General features: G+C 44.1%; 1 protein-coding gene across 1 annotated transcript in view; it reads left to right on the top strand.

Annotated features, from left to right (window-relative positions):
• The window catches only part of CORO1C (coronin 1C), a 73,358-nt gene that overhangs the window by 36,783 nt on the left and 8,935 nt on the right, over nucleotides 1-27,640 (top strand). Inside the window, exons 3-5 of the mRNA XM_039243361.1 lie at nucleotides 9,381-9,503; nucleotides 24,080-24,209; nucleotides 26,972-27,153. Coding sequence (XP_039099292.1) covers nucleotides 9,381-9,503; nucleotides 24,080-24,209; nucleotides 26,972-27,153 — 435 coding nt within the window. The remainder of the gene's footprint in view (nucleotides 1-9,380; nucleotides 9,504-24,079; nucleotides 24,210-26,971; nucleotides 27,154-27,640) is intronic.

Here is a 27,640-nt window from a genome sequence, read left to right as displayed (position 1 = left end):
GCCCTTCCATCCGAGGGTGGGGAAGCCAGTCTGGCTAATAAGCACAGATTATAATGACGAATCTGGAAGCGGCAGGGTCAGATGATTGCAGGTCAGAGGCTGGGAGGGCGCCGGGGAGCTGCCACACCGTCAGCGGTGTGGACTACCGTCTGAAGCAGCACCCTGCGACAGCCCAGGCCTCCGCGTGCCTGGCTGCCAGCGCCCGCTGGAAGGTTGGATGCGGAAGCCGCATCTCACAGGGGGGTACTTGATTTGACTGATAAAACTAACATGTCACTTTTTAGCACTGTGGGAGCTCATGGACTTTTAGGAAAGCTGTGTTCCTCTGAGAATGAGCCTGCTGGGCCAAGTGCTGCTGAGCTTTAACAAACGGAACATTCTGAAGGAGCCATTCGTTAGAGGTTCCCAGAGCACCAGGTTTTGGTAACATCTTCAGCCTAATATCGAGCAAGCTAATGTGTGGATCAAAAATGATTATCATGTGAGGGGTCGTTGTTCCATTAAGAAACAATCTCGTTCTGAATGATCTTTTATATAATGCATGGGTCATGTTGGCAGTGTCCTGATGCTGAATTTTGAGAGTTTGGAAGGGTGGAAATGTCTGCGGGTTCCTCTGAGGTATCCCAACAGCTCTTTTTTTTTTTTTTTTTAAATATTTATTTATTTTTGAACTAGAGAGAGTGCGAGTGGGGAAAGGACACAGAGAGAGACAGAAGATCCTAAGCCTCTGCACTGTCAGCACAGAGCCTGACGTGGGGCTCAAACTCATGAACTATGAGATCATGACCTGAGCCGAAATAGTTAGATTCTTCACTGACTGAGCCACCCAGGCGGAATCAGTATGGATTCCTCTTTGACTTGAGGAGGTGTGAGCGAGACAATGCACTGTTAGATGTAGGTGAGGCAGTTAGGGCTTCCCATTGAAACTGATGGGAAATGCCTTGAACACCTGGGAATATCCTCAGAGTTACACTGAGTTTTGTATACCTCAGGAGGAGTGCGTTTGCAGAGTTCCTTAAAATTACAAGCCTTCCTTCTTAGAGCAGTTAGAGAATGTATTTACCGGTGCTTGAATTTTGATTCCACTTTGCCCTCCCCAGACATGCCTGTTGGAGGAAAGTGTTGCCTAACTTTGGGTTTAGTTGAAGCATTAGTTTCCAGGAGCTTTTTGAGTTTTGTGGCTGCTTTGAAATTTTTGCGCACGTTCCCCAAACCCAGAGTAAATGACAGTGCTGGTGTCTAGGTGGTTTTCTGCCACCGTGAGGGGTGCTGGCTGGAACACGTCAAAGCCATCAGCCTCAGCTCGGGCCAGCCACATGGAAATTGTGCTGTCACACCTCTGCTTTGTGCCAGCTGTACATACACGGTGGAGGCTGATTTTCCCTGGGGCTCATGTTGCTGGGCCCCGGGCAGGCCAAAGGATCTTTTAGATCATGATAGAGCACAAGCCAGTGCCCTGACCACTATAGTCCACTAGCATCCCCAAGTGCAAGAACAAGGCTCGGGGCCAGAGCCTTTGGTAACCTCGGTCAGCTTGTGCCCCTTGAGTTACCTTGCTGGCAGTTCACACCACCTGGAGTTTGAGCTAGAGAGGTGTACATAAGAGCTCTCCCATGGCAAGTGGCTGGACTGGTAAGTAATCAATACGTTTTTACGCATTCTTTAAATCAGGGAGTGTAAAGAGTGACGCTATTCTCAGCTAACCTCTCAATTCCATGCTAGAAAACGGGTAATATTCTAGAGGATGGAGCAGAGGTGTGACGCATCCTTAATGAGACAGTGACCTGATTTGTTAGTAAATGAAATTACTCTCTGTGGAAGCCTTGGGAAATTGATAGGTGGTTCCTAAAATAAATCACCACTTAGTTAAAAAAGAAAAAAAGGACTGGCATTAAATTCTTGTAACTCTTCTTTCCAGCCTCAGCATTCATTTACATTTGCTGCTTAGAAGCTCAGGTGTGCCATGTGGCCAGCCTGACTTACAGCGGGCAGGTACCTCTTCTGAGCGACCCCTCACACGCCAGTGATTAGACACAGAGGCCTCTGTCTGTTGACCGGATGATGAATGAGGATGCACTGTGGGTAGGAATGAGAAACACGTCCTCATTAAATCCTAACGCAAAATGTTTCTCAGCATGGTGCGTCCACATCTTTACCATATAAGGCCACTATTATATGGTTTCTTTCCATTTCCTTGGACCCAAGCTCGCAGTGGTTCATAAGTGCCCAGCTCTGCCCTTCTAATAACATATATTCCTTGGGTAAAATATGTTGTGCTTTTCTCTCGATTGATTTTATTACGGGTAAGAAGACACTCAAAGCTATAAACCCTTGAAAGCAAGAGAGCTGACCCTTGATTGTGTGTGGTGAGCATCAGTACATAAAACAATCAGAACACCTTTTTTTTTTTTTTTTTTTTTTTTAAAGAAAGCGCAGGCTGGGGAGGGGCAGAGAGACAGAGAGAGACAGTCTCAAGCAGGCTCCATTGCTAGCAAGTAGTCAAGAGTGGGGCTCAATCTCAGAACCCTGAGATCATGACCTGAGCCGAAATCGAGAGTCGGACACTGTACCAACTGAGCCATCCAGGTGCCCCAAGTGCACCGGTAAAGTGCCAGTTCTTCTCACACTTTCTTCCTTTTTTTGGTTCTTTTCTCACTATCAGACATTTATTTAGTTGATGACCTTTTTGTTCGGCTGCAATATGATGCTACTTTCCCTGTTGTATTTGTTGTAAGGATTTGCGATGATGTTACAACCAGAGGAAACAGCTGTTGGCAGGATATCATTTTTAGTAGCTCTGCTTCTGATGACCAGCTGCCAGTAGTTTTAACATTACCGTTGTGCCTTTTTCACAACCCATGGCTGAGTGGGAGTTTTCTTTCCCTGTGGAAATCTAGTACAGACAGATCATCACTGATACTTTAGATTTCTGCTGCTTCACTCCATTTCTTTATTTAGAAAATGGGAACAGTAAAGATGCTATATCATAGCATTCTTAAAGGTGAGAATGAAGATACAAAGGTCTTCATACGGTCCGTAGCATGTAATATAAGCACTCTGAAAGTGTTTGCAATTTTATTCTTATTTGGCTTTGATAGGACGGAGGGCACTTGGTGGCAGTTGCCCTTTAAAATGGCATTCAAGTTCCTATGAAAACATTTGGCTCTTTAGTACTTCGATGCTCTGGACTTGTCCACACTGAGCCAAGAGTGGCTGAGAGGCTTATTTACGGCTATTCTCAAATGTCTGACTTGACCGAACAGTGTCTTTAAGACAGGATTGTGTAATCTTAACCTAAAAAAAAAAAAGTCCTTTAGTAAGCTGCTCAGTAGAATTAAGAAAAACTTGTATTAGAAAAAATTGTTTGGTGTCCTTGGAAGCTCAGAGTTTAGTAACTGTACTTTGCCATCAAAGATGCCAGACGTGGTTTGCTGGGCAGAGCATAAGAATGCAAGGTGAAACAGTTCAGATAAAAAACCTTTTTTCCTTGGGAGTAAACTTTCTTTTTAAATTGTTTTAAAAAACAGGAAACAAAAAACTAGAACACTCATGTACTCACCCACAAGATTAAACAGATGCTAATATTTTGCCATGTTTGTTTCGTACCTCCCTTTTTTATAAAAAAAAAAATAACAATAAGGCATAACAGATGTAACTAAGATACCATTCTTCTTTTCTCCTCTTCTTCACCAGAGGTAACCATTTCCTCAAAGCTGGTATGGATTATATTTTTGTATTTTAACTGCATGTGTTTCTGCGTACACAGAGACTAATATTCTGTGTGGGCTCCACTTTTATGTAAGTGATATTTATTTCCATACCAAGGACAGTTAAATTGTTTCTGCTGTTTTCACCATCCCAATGATGCTGCAGTTAATATCCTTTCTGTGCAAAATACGGGAACTTTCTGTCCCCCAAACCACTGCAAATGCTATTGCTCAGGGGTGGGTGTCGTCACCTCTACCTGTTTCCAGATTGCTCTCGAAAAGAATTGGAGCAACAGCCTTCTGTGAGCGGTTTTTTTGAGTTCCTCTTTCCTGACATCCTTGCCAGCGCTTCTAATTAGACTTCTAAATCGTTGCCAATTTTAATAGGTATAAAATGTTGCCTTGGCATTTTAATTTGTAGTTCCCTGATTACTAGTGAGGCCAGGTATCTTTTCGAACACCTATTTCCTTCCCTGTGTGTTCCGTGTTCGTATCGTTTGCTGTCATTCTGTTAGGTTGGTTGTTGACTTTGTGGGGCGAGGATGTTGGCATGTGTACTCTTCTCTGTCTGCAACTTGTCTTTCCAGTCTGCTTATGTTTGTTGTTGTGGTTCTTGAGGGGAGTTTGCAACAATGTTTGTGTCATACAGGCTGCAGTTTCTCCTCCTCCGGTCCTGTGTGTCTGGGTGGTACAGCCCTTCAGCAAGGAGTTCAGTGGGGGCTCCTTGTTTCCGTTCTCTGGGAAGTTTTGTCTGAGACCGTCTCTTCCTTGAGTGTTTGGTGAAGGTCTCCTGTAAAACCATGTGGGCCTAGTGGCTTTTGGTATTACATGATTTATGGGGAGGTGGGCAGTATGTGGACCTTTGTTACTGGTTCTTTTAGGGCTATGAGTCTATTCAGGTTTTTTATTTATTGAAAAATTTTTGATAAGGGTTTTTTTCCTAGAAGATTGCCTCTTTCATCTAGTGTTTTAAAATTTATTATCAGATGTTATTCCTAGTATTTTCATATTATGTAAATTTACACCATGCTTGTAACGTGACTTGTTAAATTCCTGGTATTTGTGCTTAATCTATCATATTGTGTTGATTTGGCTTATTATTTCTTTTCTTTCTTGTTAATTTCTTTTCACAATTTTACGTTCTTTGGGTGTATTCTGAGTAAAAATACGGGAACTTTTTTATGTGCTTATTATTAGCTCCTTAATTTTCAGACTTTCTGTATATATGTAATTAAAGCTAATTGATTTTCTGTTAAGATCTGTTTTAGCCCTCTCCCACAAGTTATGAAATGTCCTGTATTTATTGATCAATTTTAGCTTTTCTATTGACCATTATGATTTTCTATGTGAATTATTTAGTAAAGTAAAAAATTTTTCAGATGCCTTCAGGATTTTTGGTTTATATATTTTTCTATTAATTTTTTTATTGCATTGTACTCGGAACATGTGCTACGAGAGATTGATTCCTTGGTATTTTGTGAGATGCTTTGTGGTATCCTAATTGATCATTTAAAAAAGGTAATGTTTCTGTATCTCCCTTTCTCCCTGACCCTCCCCTGCTCATGCTGTGTCTCTCTCACTCCCTCAGAAATAAAAACATTAAAAATAATTTTAAAAAAAGAAAAAGAAAAAAAGGGAGCGCCTGGGTGGCTCAGTCGGTTAAGCGTCTGACTTCAGCTCAGGTCATGATCTCATGGTTAGTGGGTTCGAGCCCCACGTCGGGCTCTGTGCTGACAGCTCAGAGCCTGGAACCTGCTTCAGATTCTGTATCTCCCTCTCTCTCTGACCCTCCCCAGCTCGTGCTGTCTCTCTCTCTCTCTCTCTCAGAAATAAATAAAAACATTAAAAAATAATAAAAGTAAATAAAACATTAAAAAGGTAATGTTTAATGTGTGCTTGAAAAAACTGTTTATTTTTAAAATATTGGCTTAAAGGCTGGATGTATCCATTTGATAAAGCTTGTTACTTTTACTAAAGTCTTCTATATTCGTACTAATTTTTGTCTGTTTGCTTGAGAGTGAGTCTCTGTTAAAATCTCTTAAGATTATGGCTTTGTCATTTTCTCCTCAGCTCTGTCAGCTTTTGCTATAATTATTTTGAATCTGTGTAGTTAGAGGAGTTAAACTTCCTAGTGTCTTTAGCGTCCAGTGAGTTGTTTCAATGTTATATAGTGACATTAATCTTTAATAAGTCTGTGTGTCCTCGCTTAGCTATTTGGCATATCTTTTTATGACCTTCCCTTCCTTTAATTACCTTTTTTTTTTATTGTTTTTTTGTTTGTTTGTTTTAAAGAGCATGAGAGGGGGAGAGGGGCAGGCGTTGGGTAGGGGGAGAGAATCTCAAGCAGGCTCCATGCTCAGTGTGGAGCCTGACATAGGGGGCTCTATCCTACAGCCTTGGGAATCATGACCTGAACTGAAATCAAGAGTTGGACACGGACACTCTGAGCCACCCAAGCACCCCTACCTTTTTATTTTTTAACTTAGTTCCTTTTTAAATATGTCTTGTGGCTGATTATAATGGAATCTGAGACATGCTGTCTTTTGGCTGGTGGGTTTACAGTGTTGATATTATAATTACATATTACATGTATTACAGTATTATTGTAAAATGGACACCTGCAAGTCCACCACCACCTGCATGAGAAATTGAGTATTACGGTGGGGTGGGGTAGCTTCAGGGGTGGGTTACTCATGGTTTTTGTGGGGACACAGTAAGGAAGATTGGGAAAACCACCTGGCTGAAGTCCTTAGTAGCTGTTTCTTCTTTAAGGAAAGACATGATCAGGGATATGATAGAATGGATTCCAGCAGTTGTTGAATTTGGGGTAACATTTATTGAGCCTTTCATGTGCTAGGAAAGTACTTTACCTAGATTATCTTCAGTTAGTCTTCACACCAGCTTGTGTAGAAGGAATTCTAACATTCTCAGTTTACAGATGAGATGAGTTTGAGAGATGAAGTCATTTTGGCCTGGGTGTCAGAGCTGGCACCTGACAGAGCCATGACGCCTGCCCAGGCAGTCTGCTTCTCCACCATCTGTGCTTTGCTGCCTGTGAATGAATGACCCGTACGGGCCCCTCCTTATAGCACCCAGGTCCTAACGATACTGTGTTTGTTGGCACTTTCTTTTAGGGTTCCTTTCCAGAGGTTCAAGCTGGGTTTAATTCAGTTTACAGTGGGAAATGAGGATGTGAAAAAACCTAGGCTTTAGGTCTGTGGACAGGACCGTCTTCACACCTCAATTTAGAATTCTTCTTTCTTAGCAGAAAACCTTCCTAATGCACCTGGGTGGCTCAGTTGGTTAAGCATCCAGCTCTTGATCTTGGCTCAGGTCATCTCATGGTTCGTAAGATCGTGCTCTGCGTGGGGCTCTGCACTGACAGCGGTATAGACTGCTTGAGATTCTCTCTCTCTTCCTGTCTCTCCCTCTGCCCTTCTCCCACACACTCTTGGCACTGTCTCTGTCAAAATAAATACGTAAACTTGGAAAAAAAGAGGGAGAAGAAAGAAAACCTCCCCAAAGGACAGTGACCCCCACAGGCCTGGTTGGATCCCCTTCTTCTGTGTCCCTGCCACCTGTGCCTGTCCTGTGGGGCGTGCCTCATGCCGCACCGTGTTTGGTGGTTTAAATGGACGCCATGTTCAGCCAGGACAGGGCTGCCGTGTTTACTTCTGTATCTCCTGGGCCCCCATAAAAGTTCATAAAGGACACTGTTTGTTGTTCTTAATGATGGAGCAAATTATTAAACTAGAAGAGCTAGTAATAGAAGTAGTTTTTTTATTATTTACTATATTCCAGGCACCATACAGACTTACCTCACCTATTCTGCTTTGCAGATACTGTGTTTCTTCACAAACTGAAGGTTTGTGGCAATCCTGCATCGAGGAGGTCTGTCGATGCCATTTTCCCAACAGCATTTGCTCACTTTGCGTCTCTGTGTTACATTTTGGTAATTCTTGGGATATTTCAAACGTTTTCATTGCTATTACATTTGTTATGGTTTATATGTGATCAGTGATCATGACTCCGTGAAAGCTCACATGATGGCTGGCATCTTTAGCAATAAAGTGCTTTTCGGTTAAGGTTCAGACATTGTATTTTTTTGTCATGATGCTGTTGCACACGTAATAGACTACAATATGGTGTAAATACAACTTCTATATGCTCAGTAAAAAAAATTCATTTGACTCACTTTAATTGCAGTGATACGGACCAGAGCCTGCAATATCTCTGAGTATATCTGAAATTAAATTTTTCCATACTGCATACAGATAATTATAATACTAAGTTATGATTTACCTAAAAATTTTATTTCATTTAATCCTGCAGTAATCTTGGGAGATAAGTATTATTGTTACTCCTTTCACAGATGATGGGCTGAAGCTCAGATTGTCTGACTTGCCTAAGGTCGCCCACTGTTTAAGCAGGAGAGCCTGGATTTGAACCCATATCTGTCTGACTCTGGGTACTGCGGTCTTGGTGTTTAGCACAACTGCTTCTCTGGACATTTCCACAGTTGAGTCACAGTGGAGAAATCACAGAATTTCTTGATCTTGAAAAGCCTTGATCTGAGAAGCCTTGCCCCAGGGTCGTGCCAACTTATCTGGACAGGAGGATAACACGACAGCAATGATTCGGTTTGCTTGGTGCAGATTCCTTTCTGTGCGCCTGCTTTTAGAGCATATAGGGCCTCCGCGTGGACTGGCACTAACCTGTTTAGCTTTTGTATACCTGTTGTTACAATAGCATTTGTCTTGGTTAACACAAAACCGACTTGATAAGCCAAATTGATGTGTCCCGTGAGTATATTGTGATGGTTACTTATGACCAGCATTGAAAATTGTTTTCTTACTGTTTGTTTACATTGAGAAGGAGAGAGCACCCATGAGTGAGGAAGGGGCAGAGAGAGAATCCCAAGCCGACTCTGTGCTGTGCATAGAGCCTGACACAGGGCTCAGTCACACGAGCCATGAGATCGTGACCCGAGCTGAAATCAAGAGTTGGACACTTAACCAGCTGAGCCACCCAGGCGCCCCTGAATACTGGATTCTTAATGAGACATAGACTAGATAATGGGTGAGATCTAAGCTGGTGGTGATAAATTGGTCCTGCTGGCTCTGTGTTGACTGAAGACAGTGAAGAGACAGAGACTGTCTTAGACGGATTGAGCCCTAAGCAATAGCTAAAGCTTTTATTTTTACTACCCTAACTTTGTGTGCTTATGCTGCCATTCGTTTCCAGAACTGGCAATTTGTATATTTAAGGCTATCAGCTAATTATATTAAAAGTTATATTTAACATTTTGAATAATACCAAGTTTTTTTGTTATTTTTTTTAACAGTGAAAACACACCTATTATTTACAAATTGCATTTTGTTGAAAAGATTTAGGATTCTTGTTTGCTGTGTCTATAAATGCAGTTGATTAAATAAAGTCTTTGTGGTTCCAGAAATGTGGATCCTTATAATTTGGTGGCGTGTCCTTGGCATTAGCTGTTTCTAGACACAAAAGTTGACAGTTCTTACTAGTTGACATTGACCAACAAGAATGTCATCGTATACAGACACCTGAGAGTTCGGGGTGGAGGTAATATAAGAAAGATGGTTCTGAGAAAGCGCCCAAACTCCGTGGTGTTGGTGTCACATCACGTCTGTTTCTTTCTTCCTTCAGACTGGTCGAATTGACAAATCCTACCCTACAGTATGTGGCCACACAGGACCGGTGCTCGACATTGACTGGTGCCCGCACAATGACCAGGTCATCGCCAGTGGTTCAGAGGACTGCACAGTTATGGTAAGCTCCCAGGGGGTGGCGCACAGGCCAGCGGGACCTACCTCCTACTTTCAAAAAGCATGTGTGTGCAGAGGCTTGGAAAGCAGAAAGTCGTAGCAGTTTCGATTATCCGTTGGATTGCGCTGTGACGTAGCGACCTGAAAGGGTAACTACAGCTAAGTCCTTAATAAGCCCTTATGTCAAAGAGGTTGAACCGTATTGGTTTCCTTCTTTGGCATGAGCGTGCGTGTGTGTGTGCATGCCCATTGACTGTTGTCACTTCTGCTCCGTGTGAAGATTCTGAGGGAAGTAAAATGGCTTTCCGATAATTCTGTGGACTCCCTTGGACTCCCTCCCACAAAAGGAAAACAAAAACTGCCAGCGTGAATGATACCTTTATAGTGAAATAAGATGCCAAAGGTTACACGTATAAAATGGGACATAACGCATATATTGGGAAATAGTAAATAGTAAAGTTGAGCAATAAGTAAAGCGCTTATTTTCAAGCCAGCATTAGGTGTGTTCTGTCTAGTTCGGCCCTGGTTAAGAAATGCCTTCTTATGCAGGTAGACAAACCAGATGAGAGATTTTCAAAGTAAGTTCTTTACATTTCCTCATTTAGATTCCAGAAGTAGATTACGTGTGAAACCAGGCTCTGGGATACTTTTTAACGTAAAGCTTCTTGTTATTGATTACGTTCTTCTTAGCCTTGACATGTAATTGTCGGTTTGGATCAATTTTTAATCCTCGCCCCCAATGTGTCGAAAGGGGAGTGATGCGCCCGAGCTGCACTAGGGGGCAGCGGGGCCTGCGGCACTTACAGGCGCTCTTGCACGGCAGATGCATTGCCCTCTTCGTTTCTTGTGGCCCGAGCCAGACTTAGAAACAGTGCTTGGAAGCGTTTATTAACTAAAATTACTTGACATAAACACAAATTAATTCCTGAACTGTGTCATTTAAACATTTACTCATTTTTCGTCATGGACTTTTGGCTGAGGGTAGCTCCTCCTGTGATTTCATAATTTTGGCAGCCAAATCACATTAAGGAAATATGTTAAAAGGAATTGTTCTGCTGGGTGTGCGTTGCTAAATTGATCATTTTTGTGGCTGCAGACATATTTTACTAAGGGAAAGGAGCATTGTTTAGACCCCCGATGCCAAAATCTTAAACTGAGAGCCTTAACTTCTCTTGAAGAACAGGTTTGAGGGGCGCCTCGGTGGCTTAATCGGTTAAGCGTCTGACTTCAGCTGAGGTCATGATCTCACAGCTAGTGGGTTCGAGCCCCACGTCGGGCTCTGTGCTGACTGCCAGCTCAGAGCCTGGGGCCTGTTTCCAATTCTGTATCTCCCTCTCTCTCTGACCCTCCCCTGCTCATGCTGCACCTCTCTCTCTCTCTGTCTTTCTCTCAGAAATAAATAGAACATTAAAAAAGAAGAAGAAGAGGTTTGATTTATCTAAAAAAGAAAAAACAAAAACAAAACAGAAACCTTTTTATTATAAAACATGCTAAACAAACAGGTAAGGGAGTTCAGTTAAGTCAATCTCGTGTAACCAGCACCCAGGTCAGGAGACCGAACTCTGCCAGCCTTCTCAGGCTCTCCCCTGTGCCCCTTCCTGGTCAGAAACCCTCCCGCTCCCTCCCTCGCTCCCTCCCTCGGCAAGTATCCGCTACTCCCACTTGCCCTTCTCCATGGTTTTTAATCACCCACAAGTGCATTTCTAGACACTACCACTTAAAGTTTAAAAGTTCAAAGAACTCGATACTTCTTTTAAGTCTTTTGTAACCTCTCGATTCCTTTTCCTTCGTTTTCTTGTCCTTAACGTTGAATCTAATGAAGGAGTGTGACCTTTGACCTGCATCTTTCAACTATCTTAGTGTCTGCAGGTTGTACGTTCCTGATGCATTTCAACATGTTCCTCTATCCTCCAAATTCCCTATAAATTGGCAGCTGGATCCTGAAGTGTGAGCACTTTCAGGCTCCCTCTGGCAAGATAATAGCTAGTGTTTTGTTCTTCCATCAAGGGGCCCATGATACCAAGTTGTCTGGTCTTTGTTCTTTTTGATCTGTGCAGCTGTTGATGCTCAGCGCCCAGATCTAGCCGGTCCTTAGGGCTCACAAAATGGAGATAGTAAATTCTGTTATTTTGTTTTCAGGTTTCAGCTGGTAAAAATTGTAAGGGGGTGCCCCCTCTTCTCTACTGTTTGGCCAGTAGTACTGTTCATGTAGGAAAGTAGGATAAATGCTTGACTCTCTCCTTTTATTTACTCCGTTTTCAAGATTATGAATTGGTTCTCTCTTTCTCAGATGACCAGTTAGATTTTTTCCCCCTTTCATTTCATTTTGAATTCATGGATTGAAACATCTTTCATGGGTTTCGATTCATTACAATTCTTATCTCAAAGCCCAGCTCACTTTTTGTTAATGGGAACTTCTTCAAGCTTCCTGAGTCCTTTTGACACACCCTAGTTGTTTTTGATGGCTTCCCTGCTATTTGGTATGTTATGGTGTTCCGTGCTCTCTTGGACATTTCTTCACCCACACCTCATATCGCCACTTCTCTCAGAAGCTCTGGTTTCTTTTCATGAAAAATGGATAGATCACAGTCTGGGTGCTAGGAATGGTCATTGTTACCATGGTGATCATTTTTTTTAAAGACCTGGTGGTAAATGGGGCTAGAATATACATGTATATTTAAAGATAAAATACCATGTGACCTCACCTTAATATTCCCTGTTAAAACTCAGGACTATATGGTTTTAGCCTAACCTTGAATATTGCACCTTTATCTTTCTTCTTGCACACTGAGAATCTGGGGTCTGAATGGTTCAGTGTGAATTAGACTGCCCTGATCTGTCTCATGGGCTTCATTACTATTACATACAACAGGCAAAAATACTGTTATGACCACCATAAATCAGTTTGTGATTACTCAAAATAGTTTCCACAACTTTTTTTTTTAATGTTTCTTTATTTTGTATGAGAGAGTATCCTCTAAGTGAGAGAGAGGGAGAGAGAGAATCCCAAGCAGGAGCCCCAGGAAGGTACAACTTTTTAATCTACACTATCTCTGTTCTTTAAAAATGTTGTACTCTGAGGGCATCTGGGTGGCTTAGTCAGTTGAGCGTCCTTTGGCTCAGACCATGATCGCACAGTCATGGGACTGAGCCCCACTTCAGGCTCTGTGCTGAGCGTGGAGCCTGCTTAAGATATATTCTCTCTCGGATTAGGAGGAACTTAACTGAGGAACAAGGGGGAGAAGAAGGGGGGAAATGGTGGTGGAAAGGGAGAGAGGCAACCATGAGAGACTCTTGAATGCTGACAAAAACTGAGGACTGATGGATGTGGGGGGCAGGGGGGATGGGCATGGAGGAGGGCACTCATGGGGATGAGCACTGAGTGTTATGTGGAAACTAATTTGACAATAAGCTATTTGTAAAAAAAAAAAAAAAAAAATATTCTCTCTCTCTCTCTCCCTCCCTCCCCCTCTCCCCCTTTCCTCCCCCCCATCCCTGCCCCCTCCCTTCTTCTCTCTCTCCCCTTCTGCCCTTCTCCCCAACTTGCACGCACTCCACTCTCACTGTCTCTAAAATAAAAATAAATCAATAAAAATAAAATGAGGTGCTCAGTAATTCCAAGATCACATAGCCATTACATTTAACAACCTCTCCTGTCCTATTTCTCTAAGTAATTGTATTTGGTGCTCTCCATAGGTCCTTATGTCAGCCTCTTTCTAGTCATTTAGGTCATCTGAAGCTCCTTCCCTGGTAGATTCTAGACCCCAGTACACTAGAACTCAACCAGAGAGTGCTTGAGCCCCTCTGGGACAGGCCCTCCACACTGAGGAGAAATTCCAAAGAATGGAATCAAATAGAAAAGGCTCATGGGAACAGTATTTTCTAAGTTCTTGTACATAGATAATAGCTGGTCTGTGACCTTTACAAATTTGAAGGTGAGTTTTTCTGGATATAAAATCTTTGGTTCATAGCCTTTCCTCAAGTGTCTAAATATATTATTCCATTTTCTTTTGTCATAAAGTGTTGTTGTCAGAAGAAATGAGATAATCTAATTCTCTCTCCCTTATATACCATATATTCTTTGTGCCTAAATGTTCATAAGATTTTGTTTTTCTTAGAACATAGTAATCTTGGGGTGCCTGGGTGGCCCAGTCGGTTAAGTGTCCAACTTCAGCTCAGGTCATGATCTCACGGTTCATGGGTTTGAGTCCTCCATTGGACTCTGCTGACAGTTCAGAGCCTGGAGCCTGCTTCAGATTCTGTGCCTCCCTCCCTCTCTCTGCCCCTCCCCTGCTGATGCTGTCTCTGTCTCTCAAAAATAAACATTAAAAAAAAGTTTTTGAAGAATATAGTAATCTTGCTAGAATATCGTTGGTTATTCTCAGTTGGCATTCCAAGGTTTGTGGTTTATTTATTTTTTTTAATTTTTTAAAAATTTATTTCTGAGAGAGAGACCGCGTGAGCAGGGGAGGGTCAGAGAGAGAGAGGGAGATATAGAATCCGAAACAGGCTCCAGGCTCTGAGCTGGCAGTCAGCACAGAGCCCAACACAGGGCTCGAACCCATGGACCATGAGATCATGACCTGAGCCGAAGTTGGACGCTTAACCGACTGAGCCACCCAGGCACCCCTGGTTTTTGGGGTTTTTTTTTGAATGAGAGAGCAGGGGTGCAACCCACGAGCTGGGGGTGGGGGGAGTGCGGGAGGGGCAGAGAGAGAGAGAAGAAAATCCCAAGCAGGCTTCACACTCAGTGCAGAGCCTGACTCAAGCCCCAATCCCATGACCCTGGGATTATGACTTGACCCAAAATCAGGAGTTGGATGCTCAGCTGACTGTGAGCCACCCAGGTGCCCCCCAGACCCCATGATCTGTTCTTTCAGTATAAGGTTTCAGGGTTTTTCCCCCTCCCAGGAATGTTTTCTTCAATTATAGTCTTAGTATTTGTTCTGTTTTCCTCTTCAGTGACTCCTGTTATCCATATGCTTTTTCTTCTTTTCCTATCTTCAGTAATGGTTAGTTTCTCTCCCAACCTTTTTTCATGTTCATTTTTTTTTTAATTTAAAAAAAAATGTGTTTTCTTTTAATGTTTTATTTATTTCTGAGAGAGAGAGAGAGAGAAAGGTTGTGAGCAGGTGAAGGTCAGAGAGAGAGGGAGACACAGAATCTGAAACAGGCTCCAGACTCTGAGCTGGCAGTTAGCACAGAACCTGACGCGGGCTTGAACCCACGAACCGTGAGATCATGACCTGAGCCGAAGTCGGACGCTTAACCGATTGAGCCACCCAGGCGCCCCTAAAAAAATGTATTATTTAATTAAAGTCTAGTCAACACACAATGTTAAATTAGTTAGCTTCAGAACTTTAACCATTTTTTTTGTTTTTTACCTTTTATTTTTGGGAGGGCGTTGCTATGCTTTTGATACTGTGTTCTTTCTTGGTCAGTCTTCTTTTCTAAAGTGATTCTTATTTCTAATTTTGAAATTTTTGCTACCTTTTGAGCTTTTTAAGTTCTGATGTAGATGTACTGGATTTTATTGTTTTGAAATAGTATGTGATGATTTTTACCTCTTTTTGAGCACACCTTCTTAGCATTCTTATATTGTTTAGAGGAATGCTGTTCTATGCCTTATTGTATTCTCTTTGTTTCTTATGATAGCTTGACTTGTTTTCTTTTACTTTTTTCTCTTACTCTTTAATTTTTTTATGTTTATTTTTGAGAGAGAGAGAGAGAGACAAAACACAAGTGGGGGATGGGCAGAGAAAGAGGGAGACAGAATCTGAAGCAGGCTTCAGGCTCTGAGCTGTCAGCACAAAGTCTGACACGGGACTCGAACTCACAAACCTTGAGGTATGACATGAGCCAAAGTCAGATACTTAACCTACTGAGCCACCCAGGCGCCCCTTCTTATTTTTATGTGCGTTTAGAGTTGTTCGAAGGTGGCTCAGCTCACATAGCCAACCTAACTTCACAGAGCTCCCCTGTCCGTCCTTTTCAGGTGGCGTTTAGAAACATGCTGGCTTGCTTTCTGAGATTTCCTAGCCTGCCTTTATTTGGATTTTCTCATTCCTCTGCCCCTCTGACTTCTGTCCTTCTCAGCTTTGATTCCATTCCTTGGAATTTGTCTTTACTCTGGGTCAGAAAGGAGTCCTGTCTGGTTGGCCTGTAGAGTATGGGGTCTGGACTGAGTCTAGATTGTTCCAGCCCCTTCAGACCTTTGTATCCAGGTCCCTGTCCTCACCTGCTATTGGAGTGGCCAAAAGCCTTCCCAGTTTCCATTGCTGGTGTCCTTGTGGGTTGGTCTTAGGTCTGTGAGGCACCCCATCACTGACCAATGACTTTTCCACACCGAGACCGATAATATGCAGGTCATGTGGTTTTTGGTGGCTTCTTCCTCCCACTTGCATTTGGGGATTATCACCTAGTTCTGGGTTTTTGTTTTATCTACCTGCTCTGTGTTTTTCTGGGCAATTGGGGAAGGTCCCAAAACTGTGCTTGCCACTAACACCACCATCCTTCCAGAATTTTCTTTGTTCCCCTTTTCTTGGTATTGCCAGAGTAAACATTTTGTAAATTACGTAATGCTTGGACGTAAATCCTCCCCCTAGTTTATTTTTTTAAGCACTTAAGTATGATGCTGATATTTTAATCATTTAAGGTCCCCGAAATAATTTTTTTGGGATAATTACAAGAAGCTTTTATAACTTAGCAGTTGAAGTGAAATTTTGAAGAAACGATTGATTGTCTTCTACTCCACCTTCTTAATACCTTATTTTCCACTTTGCTCTCCTAAAGGTAAAAGAACACTGTATGATAGATCAGGCAGTTTCAAACAAAACCATCTTCAAATTTTATTTTTTCTTTATTATTATTTTAAGCAATCTCTACGCCCAACATGGGGCTCAAACTCAGCAACCCTGAGATCAAGAGTCGCATGCTCTACTGAAGGATGTAGCCAAGTGCTCCAACACATTTTTTGTCACATTTTTTGTTTTTAAACAGAAAAGCTTTCTTTAGTTTCCCAAACCTAGGCTGTTGGTAGGTTCTACCAATAGTAGATAGTGTAACAAGGCCTCATTAGAGTAGGGGAAGAATACTGAGAAAAGCTCAAGATGGAAAGTTCAGAGCATCTGTAGGCCACTTAAACGCCCTCAACATTACATGTGAAATAATAACAACAAGGAAGCTATGAATGCATAACAAGTTATTATTTTTGATAGTGTACCTATAGCAGTTCATAGCAATAAGAATATCTGCAGCAAATATTCAGTAAAAAAAAAAAAAAAGCAAACTATAGAACCACTTTGTCAAATGAACTATAAAAGAATTTATTTTTAAAACTGCTTTTTGGATTGGGGCACCTGGGTGGCTCAGTCTGTTAAAGCACCTGACTTCAGGTCAGCTCATTATCTCAGTTTGTGGGTTTGGGCCCTGCATTGGGCTCTGTGCTGACAGCTCAGAGCCTGGAGGAGCCTGCTTTGGATTCTGTGTCTCCCTCTCTCTCTGACCCTCCCCTGATCATGCTCTGTCTCTCCCTCCCTCCCTCCCTCCCTCTCTCTCTCTCTCTCTCAAAAAATAAATGTTAAAAAACATTTAGGGGAAAAAAAAACCTTTTTTTTCTATTAATAGTTTAATTCCATTAAGTCCTAAGCATGTAGGCACTGATGTGTTAATTTGGCAAGCATTGATTCAATCACAGTGCTGTCCCTTTGATCGCAGGTTTAGGAAAGGAATGCTAGGCTGATGGCACATTCCTTCATCTTTTACAGATGGCTTCTTTAAGCGGCCTAAAAGCAAATTATATTGGCATGGTTTACCTTTCATGTACTACTTTTCAAAGCCGTGTTTTATACCGGCAGAAAGCAATTTTATAAACCCTCCTCCTAGAAATTGGACTGTGCTCCTAAGTGTTCCAGACTTTTCTTACCATGAGTTCTTTTCTTCAACAATGTGTTCTCATAGAGAGTTTTAAAGATTGTGGCTACTAAGTATTTTACTTGGAAGGAGTTTAGCTCCAAGAAAATATTACTGCTTGAAATATTTTACGGAGAGCAGCCAAGTTAAGTTTAGTGAATGATCTCGATTCAATGCTATTGCCGATCTGCAGGGTAGTAATCAAACACAAATGCGAAGAATGGCTGATTCACACAGGGGGTTGCGTAATTGTTTCTTCCAGAGTCAGGGAGAGGGAACAGTCTTGCAGAGCATCTGTCTTATTAGTGTCTGACTAGATGTTCTGACCCATCCGAAATAAAGTTGAAATGGACACTTTTACCTTCTCCCACATCCATCTTACTCTTCGGTAGAAATCAACAAAAATGATCTCCTTATTTTACACGTTGTTGGTTCTGTTATAAATTTTCCTAACACAGCTTTTGCCTTGAAATAAAAATGGAAGCAACATTGTAGTTGGTGATGAGAGTGAATTCCCCAGGATTTCTGACCCCTCGGTCATTCGGCAGAACGCATCTGGGCCATTTGCTAGTGGGTATTATAACCTGGGCAGATCAGAGCCTAGCCCTTAGTTCTTGATTTCCCCAAAACTAATGTTGTTTTTAATGCCATGGCTCCCTCGGGCACGTCCTGACCCCTCTGTGCTGCCGTGTGGGCGTTGTAGAGGCGCCTCTGTGGGCTCTGCGGCTGCCGTGGACCCGGAGAGCTTCCCCCGTCCCGCCATCTCTTTTCTTCATTTTCCCTTTGCAGTCGGTGTCCTGGCATTTAAAAATACAGCCTTTTAGGGGAATAGCCCTTCTTATAGCCATAGCTCTAGTGCCTAGACCAGTAGCAAGTTCAGGGTGGGTGATTGAAACAGGGCAGAAGAGTCTGGAAACACTCGCATAATTTTTAAATTTTGCACTGTGTGTGAGATGTAACAGAACCATCAAACAAATTGCACTTTACAATTACTCCTTGAGAGAAACCCACATTTCTCAATTTTCATCACTTTTTCCTTTCCTTTTTTCTTTTTCTCTTTCTTTTCTTTTCTTTTTTTTTTTTTAAAGATTTTAAGTAATCTCTACACTCAGCGTGGGGCTCGAGCCCACAACCCTGAGATCAGGAGCCGTGCGCTCCACCAACTGAGCCAGCCAGGCGCCCCATTCATCACTTTTTTTCTTATTGGAACTGTTCTCTTGAGCTGTTCTTTTTCCGTTTTCAGAATTCCACATGTTGAAAAGGATTCCAATGATGCATTAGTTCCTGAACATGCGCTTAAAAGTTGTTGTTTTTTTTCCCAGAACCACAATGGGTTTTTACTGATTGATTCACTTTTTCATCTGGAAGCCCTTGGGACTGATTATGTTTTTTTGATCTCTTTTCTTTTTGTTCCCAAAACAAAACATTGCCATAGCAATGTCCAGTCCAAATAGAAAATTTCAGGAGTACACGGTATTATTTGAAAGAAAACAAAGCAAAAAGTCAAGTGGAGGAGAGAGTCAGCTTGTCCCTGCTGTGCTGAGATGCTCGGTGTGGGCACAGCGGAGGATGGGGAACTTCTGTTTGCCTCTCTACTCACCGATGGGTTTTTGAAAAAGCGGATTGGTTTTAGAGCACTAGTGTTACCCACGGAACAGAGAGATGCTAATAGACCGCATAGAGATCAGAGCTGTTCTCATTTGTGCTAATTGGCCTAGGAATGTATTAGAGCTTTCACACATAATACCTTGGATATAAATTAGGAAGTTGGGTACAGTGCTGAATTCATTTGAGGACTGAGGACAAGGCTCATGAAGGAAAGCCTGATGTTCATACCCTGAAGATATATGCAGGGTCATTGTAACAGCAAGAGGAATAACCAGGAACATACAGTAAGCATTTTTTTTGCCACACCCTGTTCTACCAGCCCTTATGTGCAATGATTGTATTTAATCGTTATAACAGCGAGTAAGGGAAGAGTATGTCCCATTTTAAAGCGTAGGAAACACCAGTTCAGGCAGTAACTGGTTTGTCGAAGGTCACCCTGTTTGCACTATTTCACATGAGGGGAGTGCTTTGGGGATGTAACATGTTCTAGCTTGTTTGATGCTTCAGTAACGCCTGCAACCAGATGCTGGCCCCATAGCAAACAAGGAAATTGAGGCTCCCAGAAGTGAAGCCCCTTCTTCATGCTAACAGGCCGTTAGGGCCCCAGCTCGGACGGGAGCCCACACCTTCGGACGTCCCAGCCGACGTCCACATTCCACACGAGGCGACCAAACGTGTATGCAGCGGGCCTTCTGCTCTGTCGTCCCCGCGCCACAGGCGACCAGACCCCTTCACGCCAAAGTGGGAGGCCACTGCCCAGAAGCTGCAGACAGCCCTCAAAAGGGCAGAGAGCCATGTCAGGACAGGCCCATAAGCGGGGCCCACTCTGTGTGCAAGGGCTCCCAGGCCGTCCGGCTCCTTGCCGCGGCCACGGTGCGCACCACCACCGCCTGCGCTGACCACCACAGCCTGGGGCCCCATCGCCTTCCCGTTTTAGTTTCCCAGACGTTTCCAGCCACTGTCTCCCCCCGCTGTAAACCCTCGTGCCTGTGTCACCCCTCCCTTCTTCCCTCACTAATGGTTCCCTCCTCGGAGGGCCTTCCTGCGTGTGCCAGGCCGGGACAGCAAGAAGGCAGCCTCACGACGCTTGTATTTTTGTTCGGCACTTGGCTTGCGCCGCGGGGTGCTGCTTCCGTACCCCGTGTGGTTTCCTGGCGCGGAACAGGCACTAATGGGGCTGACGCTTAGGAAGAGCCTGCCTCACGACAGGCATCGTTCTGAATCCTTCAGATTCATATCCCCGCATTGGGCCTCAGGACAGCCCTAAGGAAGGCGGATTCACTGTTATTCCCATTTTAGAGGCAAAAAGAGCTTAAGGCCCAGAAAGTTTAAGGGAAAGTCTCCAAGGTTACTACACAGGTGATACCGACAGAATCAGGAATTGAAGAATCTGTTCTGGTCCTGGGGCCCATGTTCTTAACCATTGCATCATTCTGTCTCTGCTTTGGGGGGGCACTGAAAGTATGCCCGACTCTGTTCCAGGGCATATTAACTCATTTTATCCCCACAGCAGCCCTAGAAGGTATATGTGCTCATGTTCCCTCTGGGCACGATCGCGTGGAGTTGTTTGCCCAGGACCCTCACTGTAAGTGGCCCAGGCAGGATTTGAACCCGGGTCTGTTTGGCTCTAGAGACCATGCTCCAAGCCTCCACATCACACCACTTGTGTTTGATTTTGGCCTCCCAGAAGTCTCTGCTTTCTGGTAGACTGTACACTCCTCAAGAGCAGGGCCCGTACGTGGTCACCCTTCTCCCCCCTTACTTGTCACAGGCCTGCCTTATAGTGGCTACTCAAGAGACCTGCCGTGTGAATGAGCAACCAAGGTGGTAAAGTGGGTTAGGAACCACTGAATCTTCCAAAGGTGAAATTTAAAAAGGAGCAGTTTTCTCATTTAAAAAAATTATATAATAAGTGTTTTGCCCCATTATTAACATTTCCTTGCAGTCCAAGGAAAACATGAATGAGGGAGCAGCTAGAGACAGGAAGAGGTAAGGTCCCCTTATGGGCTCCGCTTCCACCCTCGGGCTTAAGATTGGGAGTGCTGACTAGAAACGGCCTTCAATCATTCCACGCCTCATTCGGGATTGAGAGAACACACCATCTAATTGTGGTCAGAGAGGGGTACCGAGGTGGCGCAGTCCTTGCAGAGAACCCAGCAGCCCGGGGCTGTGGCGCCATCTGGAGACGGCAGATGGTAACGGCCGCTCTTTCCATTCCAAGCTCGGGCCAGGATTCATCGTGGAAAATGCATTTCCTGTTGAGTCCCTCAAGTTCCATTTCGTAACTGTTTCTCTGCGACTTCATGCCTTGATAAAATCAGTAGTTTTCTGTTTCTTCTGTTAAAAAAAAAAAAAAAGCAAAAACAAAGACCCGCTTTACATTCAGATGGCTAATTGGAGCTGTTTTGTTCATCTTAAACCCTTGCTCAAAGATACTGTGTATCAGGATGGAAGTAAACATGTAGTGCTGGGAGTGGGGTCAGCAGATACCCCCATTCCCAGGGGAGGGGGCAGGGCTCAAGTCTGGTGCCCAAGAGGCAAGGTAGGTTTTCCTTCTGCCGTCTGTGCTTGTGCACACCTGCACTGTTGGAAATTTGCTGAGCGGTGAGGGTGCAGGGGGAATTAAAGCAGGTTTATTTTGCCGTGAGTGGCGTAAGGGGTTGTAGTTAGCCTGGGCAGAATTCAGCCGCAAGAACGAACGATCACTTAATTCGTGACTCTTCCCCCATTCTTCAGGATGGCAAACTTTTTCTTCTAATTTTCTGCAGGACAACAGAACTGAGCTGAACCTTAGACACTCATCTAATCCAGATCTCTGCCTTCCACTAAGCAGTTGAAAACAGACATTGTCTGTCTCCTCCTTAAAAGTCCTCAACAAAGGAAAATTCTGTTTCTCACTTGTTCCACTGTTGACCATGATTTGTCACTGGCGAGTTCTAAATTTTTCATGAACTAGTTCCTTAAAATCTTTTCTGGTGGTTAGCATTTTATTTAATACATTTTAGTTTAATATATTTTAAATACACAAATTATTTAAAATATATTAACGTATTTAATGTGTTTTACTCTCCATATATAAGAAGATAATTACTTTAAACCTTAGCCTTTTCACAAACTTAAATATTACTCAGTGTCTGGTTTTCTACAGGATTCTTGCTGCTATTCAGCTTAGTTGTTACTCGGTTCTTCGTAGAAGGTGTCTTTTAACCTTTTAAAACTCAGGTCTTCATCTGTCATAGTCTCTTATCCCTTCCATCTGACGCTTCTCCCATCCCCATCCCCCTCTGCCACCCACCCAGGCACATCCCCATGTAAGATATGGGGACTGTTCCTGTGTGTCTTCGGCAGTGCAGGAGATTTTGTGGACCGCATCCTTGTGCTCTAGTTCACATACAGTTCACCCATCTAACCGTACAGTTCAGTGTCTTCATGTTTTCACAGACACGCACAGCCATCACCAGAGGCCGTTTTCGAACATTTTCATCAACCCAGAAGGAAACCCTGTGCCCGCTCACTGTCCCTGATCCGAAGTCCCCAGCACAGAGCAGCCGCTAATCTGCTTTCTGTCTCTGTGTATTCTTCTGTCCTGGGCATTTCGTAGCCACAGAGTCCCACAATATGTGGAACTTAACTTCTAATCGTACTTTCAAGCGTTAGCCGTGTTATAGCGTGACTCAGTACTTAATTCCTTTTTGTGGACAAGTAAGATTCCGTTGTATGGATACATCTCATTTTGTCCATCCCTTTGTCAGTTGCTGGACATTTCGGTTGTTTGCACAGTCTTTGGCCTTTATGAACAATGCTGCTGTGAACATTCACGTACAAGTTTTTGTGTAGACATATATTTTCATTTCTCTTGGGCTACCCGAGGAGTGATGTTGCTAAGCCACAGAAAGTCTATGTTGAATCACTTGAGAACTGTCAGACTCTTTTCCAAAGCGACTGCGCCATTTTGTACCCCCACCAGCAAGGAGTCTGATCGCCCCACAGCCTCATCAGCACTTGCTCTCTGCCTTTTGATTATGGCCTCCCAGTGGGCATGAGCTGATGTTTTACTGTGGTTAGATGTGCATTTCCCTAATGACTAATAATAGTGAGCATGTTCTCATGCGCCTTAAAACTAGTTGTATATCTTTCTTGAAGAAATGTCTATTTAGATTCCTTGCCTATTTTAAAAATTGGTTTGGGGCGCCCGGGTGGCTTAGTCAGTTAAGCGTCTCACTTCAGCTCAGGTCATGATCTCATGGTTCATGGGTTCAAGCCCCACGTCAGGCTCTGTGCTGACAGCTCAGAGCCTGGAGCCTGTTTTGGATTCTGTGTCTCCCTCTCTCTCTGACCCTCCCCCTGCTCACACACACTCTCTCTCTCTCTCAGAAGTAAATAAAAACATTAAAAAAAATTTTTTTCATAAATTGAGTTATTTTCCTTTTGTTGTTGATTTGTAAGAGTTCTTCATATATATTCTTTTCACTGTCTTGATCATGTCCTTTGAAACACAAAGCTTTTAATTTTGATGAGGCCCAATTTATCTTTTGTTTCTTTGTAAGATTTTTCTATAGTAGATATTATAGAACTATTAGGTGTATTTTTACTTTCCAAATGTAAAACTAGAGAAAAGACGGTGTTTTAAATGCGTCACCGTCTCCTGAGAGCTCTGGTGGGTGGAGGGTGCTCTCCCCTCAAAACCCCGGGGCTCCTCAAGGGCTCATCACCGCTGGGCTGCTTCTCCTGGGGGCCTGTTCTGCCTCTTTCTGTCAGGTGTTTTTGCATGCCTCTAATCGGAGAGGTTTGACTTTAACAGAGAATTTGGAGTAAGATCTCAGCTATTGTTAAATAGAAGTGGAGAGGCAGCATTCTGTAGGCCTGGTGGGTGTTCTGATCTTTAATACCATACTCTGTTTTTACAGTAGCTGCATAGAGTCGATGTGCAGTGCTCCGCCGTCACCCAGAGAGCAGCATGTGTGCTGGGTGTGCAGAGCGGGTCTGCTAACCAGAGCGTCCCAGGGCGGGTGGTGACCGAGGGCCTGCCTCATGTGGATGCTCTTGCTTCCTTCCCACCAGGTGTGGCAGATCCCAGAAAATGGACTCACCCTCTCCCTGACCGAGCCTGTGGTGATTTTAGAGGGCCACTCAAAGAGAGTTGGCATCGTGGCCTGGCACCCGACTGCCCGCAACGTCCTTCTTAGCGCAGGTAGGAGCTAAGCGCTGGGGGAGGGGGCAGTGACCTGTGCGTTTTGATGTGTGTTCTGCAGCGTTGAAGCAGCGCCCTAGGAATCCCTGCTGAGGGGCCCAGATGCAGCGGTTCCCTAGGCCAGGCGCGCGCGTGTGTGTGTAGGTGTGTGTGTGTAGGCCACGTTGGCAGTCTGACTCAAGACTTCTTGCCTTGAGAAATAAACAGACACATTTACCTTACTGTAAATCCAGCAGATCCGTGGCTCCTCCTGGGGCCCATCATGGACCAGAGTTTTAGTGACTCCTGACAGAGCAGGAGGTTCCCCGGCGGGACCCCTGGGTGCCGCCTCTGATGTCATTGCCAACTTTGGGGTGATCCTGAGCAAATATCCTATATCTCTAAAAAGATATTTTCATTGATTTCCTTATACAAGTAGTACACGTATGTTATAGAAAATATATAGAAAAAAGGGAGAAGATAAAAATCCGTTGTAATCCTGCCACCCACCCAGAGGGAGCATCATCGTTACCATTTCTGTGTTTCTTTCCTGAGGTACACTTTAAATGTTTATTTATTTTGAGAAAGAGCGAGTGTGAGCGGGGGAAGGGCGGAAAAGGGAGAGAGAGAGAATCCCTAGCAGGCACAGAGGCGGACGCGGGACTGGAACTCACGAACTGCGAGATCATGACCTGAGCCGAAACCAAGATTCTGACGCGCAACTGACTGAGCCACCCAGGCACCCAGTTTCCTATCATATTTTTAACAGCTCCAGGAATAGTCCGTTGTCTGCACACCTTCATTTATTTCATCAGTCCCCTGTTTCTGGACATCCAGGTTTTGTTTTGTGTTTTCATGCCGCTGGGCAGCACTTAAGAGTGAACCCTCGAACCAAGATCTGGTGCTCTCAGTTTGCCTCTTGAGTGGTTTCCATGTTTCACCCTACAGAGCTCTTTTCTTTTGTCTGCAGTTTGAGATTTTATCTTTCACAGAAGCCACACAGAGGTCACAAGGGAGCGTCACAGGGTGATGGAAAAGTTCTATATTTTGATTGTGATGGTGGCCGCATGAATATATACACTGGTCAAAATTTAGCCAATGTGTACTAAAAATGGGTGCATCAGACTGTGTGGAAATCGTACCTTCATAAAACTGGTTTATAAGAAAAGGAATATAATGTGAGTGGTAGAATGTTTAAAATCTTTCCCCTCACCAGTAAAAAGGAAGGGGGCAGTTGAGTTTTTGACTGGGAATAGAGGGTGTTTATAATACAGTAAGTTTAAAAACGTTAACACCAGGCACACCTATTGAAACCAAGGACTACTTTTCAAAACAGATGCTCCTTAGAATTCTCTTTTTTTTTTTTTAAATCACAAGTGACTGTACCTGGGAACCCTCCTCACGTTCACCTCAGTCCAATAGGGAGAGAAGACGGTTGTGAAGGTGGAAGACCATCGTGGAGAATTTCCTGCTGCCCTTCTCATCAAGGTCACACATAGGGCACCGTCAGCAGACGATCCCCATTCTGCCTCTTACAAGCAGGAGAGTGGTTTGCTGTGTTGTGCATATTTAAGACTCCACGTGGGGCGCCTGTGTGGCTCAGTCGGTTGGGCATCCGACTTCGGCTCAGGTCATGATCTTGCGGTTCGTGGGTTTGAGCCCCACATCGGGCTCTGTGCTGACAGCTCAGAGCCTGGAGCCTGCTTCAGATTCTGTGTCTCCTTCTCTCTCTGACCCTCCCCTGCTCACGCTGTCTCAGAAATAAATAAAACATTTAAAAAAAAAAAAAAAAAAAGACTCCACAATCCAGCCCTGGTGGTGAAGTTACCTGCTCGCCTGTGGGGGGCAAGGCAGATGAAGGGTCAAGTCTCGTCCTAGGGTTTAGCTCCAGCATTACTGCTGTACAGGTTTCTTTCCAATCTCCTATTTCTGGCCCTGAGGCAGCTTGGGTGCCTGGATATCAGTGGCTAATTTTTCTGAAGTGCTTGGGCTTGTTGGCAAGAATTTTGTTTCAGGATATCCATCCCTTATTTGCTTTGTCCTTGAACTAATGTCCTGGAAACCACAGATGGTGCCACTTTTTAAAGGGGCCTTGGGGCAGACTCATGAAGGAGGGTAGAACTGACGAGCGGCGGAGTGTGGCTGAGCCGGCATTGCATCCTCTCTGGGGATCAGCTTCCGAATGCACATGCCTTCTTGATTACAGTTGGGGCTTCTCAGATCAGCCCCGCCTTGACCTCTTTTTCTTCCCTTTGAAAGATAAAGATATACTCTGAGTACACGGTTAGGTCATCCTTTCACATGAAGCCACGTTTTACGGCATCATTGATGTGAATAACCTGCTGCCCCACATTTGTCTTGAGTGTTCTAAACAGTCATTGCAACTCTTTATTTTTAGTTCCTCCAGAAGGGAAATAAGCTGTATTCATTCTGATGTTGCTTTTATTAGAAAAGGAAACATAAAGTCACTCAGGGTCCACCAGCCCATTAGTTCTTAAAAAACACAGGATTCTATTTTCCTCCAGTTCTTTGTTGGGTTGTTGCTTTTGGTGCGTTTCCTGTGAACCCACACTCCGCAGACCGTATTTTTCCTCTAACACATTTCTTTTATACAAATGTCTTTTCTCTTGGTCACTTTGGCTTGTAACTCCTGGCCAGTAAGTAGGACCTCCCGCGACCGGCACCCCCTGTGCCTGTGTCTCCTCACCGGAGCCCGTTTCCACGAGCGCGCTGCCGTACGGGGGTTCCTTGTCCCTGAGGGCCGTGGTTTGATTTGCTTTCAGGCTGTGACAATGCCATCATCATCTGGAACGTGGGGACCGGGGAGGCCCTCATAAACCTGGACGATATGCACTCAGACATGATTTACAACGTGAGCTGGAACCGGAACGGCAGCCTCATCTGCACCGCTTCCAAAGACAAGAAAGTGAGAGTGATCGACCCCAGGAGACAGGAGATTGTCGCTGTGAGTGTGGGGGGCAGCCCTGCCGTGTTCATGGCCCTTCGGTGAGGGCGCACTTTGCCTGGGGAGGCAGGCAGCGGGGACCCCGCCCCAGCTGCGCGGGGCCTGAGCGTGCGGGCGCCAGACCGCGGGTCCGCACAGGCTCGTACGGGCTTCCCACTCCCAGTCACACTTCGGAGTTGTGCATCCCAGAATTTACACAAACCGTACCCCTCACTCGGTGACTGTTCTCCACAAAGAAAGTTTCTGTCGGTTCACTAGAACCCTTAAGAGTTTACAAGTCCAGATCAGCTGACCCAGACAGTTGCCTGCGTTGCTGGCTTAGTGCTGAGTGCTAATTGATCCCCGCCCCTACTGCAGCCACTGTCAGACCATCTTACAGAGATGCCGGCCGTGTCTTAGCACCTCGGTGTCTTAGTTTCTTCCACCCAGACTAGGCCTCAGTACGTCACCCATCGTGACAGAAGTTGGGCCTTTGGCACTTGAGCTG

Source organism: Hyaena hyaena, unplaced genomic scaffold, assembly GCF_003009895.1.
Source record: "Hyaena hyaena isolate Hyena2069 unplaced genomic scaffold, ASM300989v1 scaffold_0, whole genome shotgun sequence".
Taxonomy (NCBI): domain Eukaryota; kingdom Metazoa; phylum Chordata; class Mammalia; order Carnivora; family Hyaenidae; genus Hyaena; species Hyaena hyaena.
The sequence above is the reverse complement of the archived record's forward strand: the minus strand, read 5'-3'. Positions and strand labels throughout refer to the sequence as shown.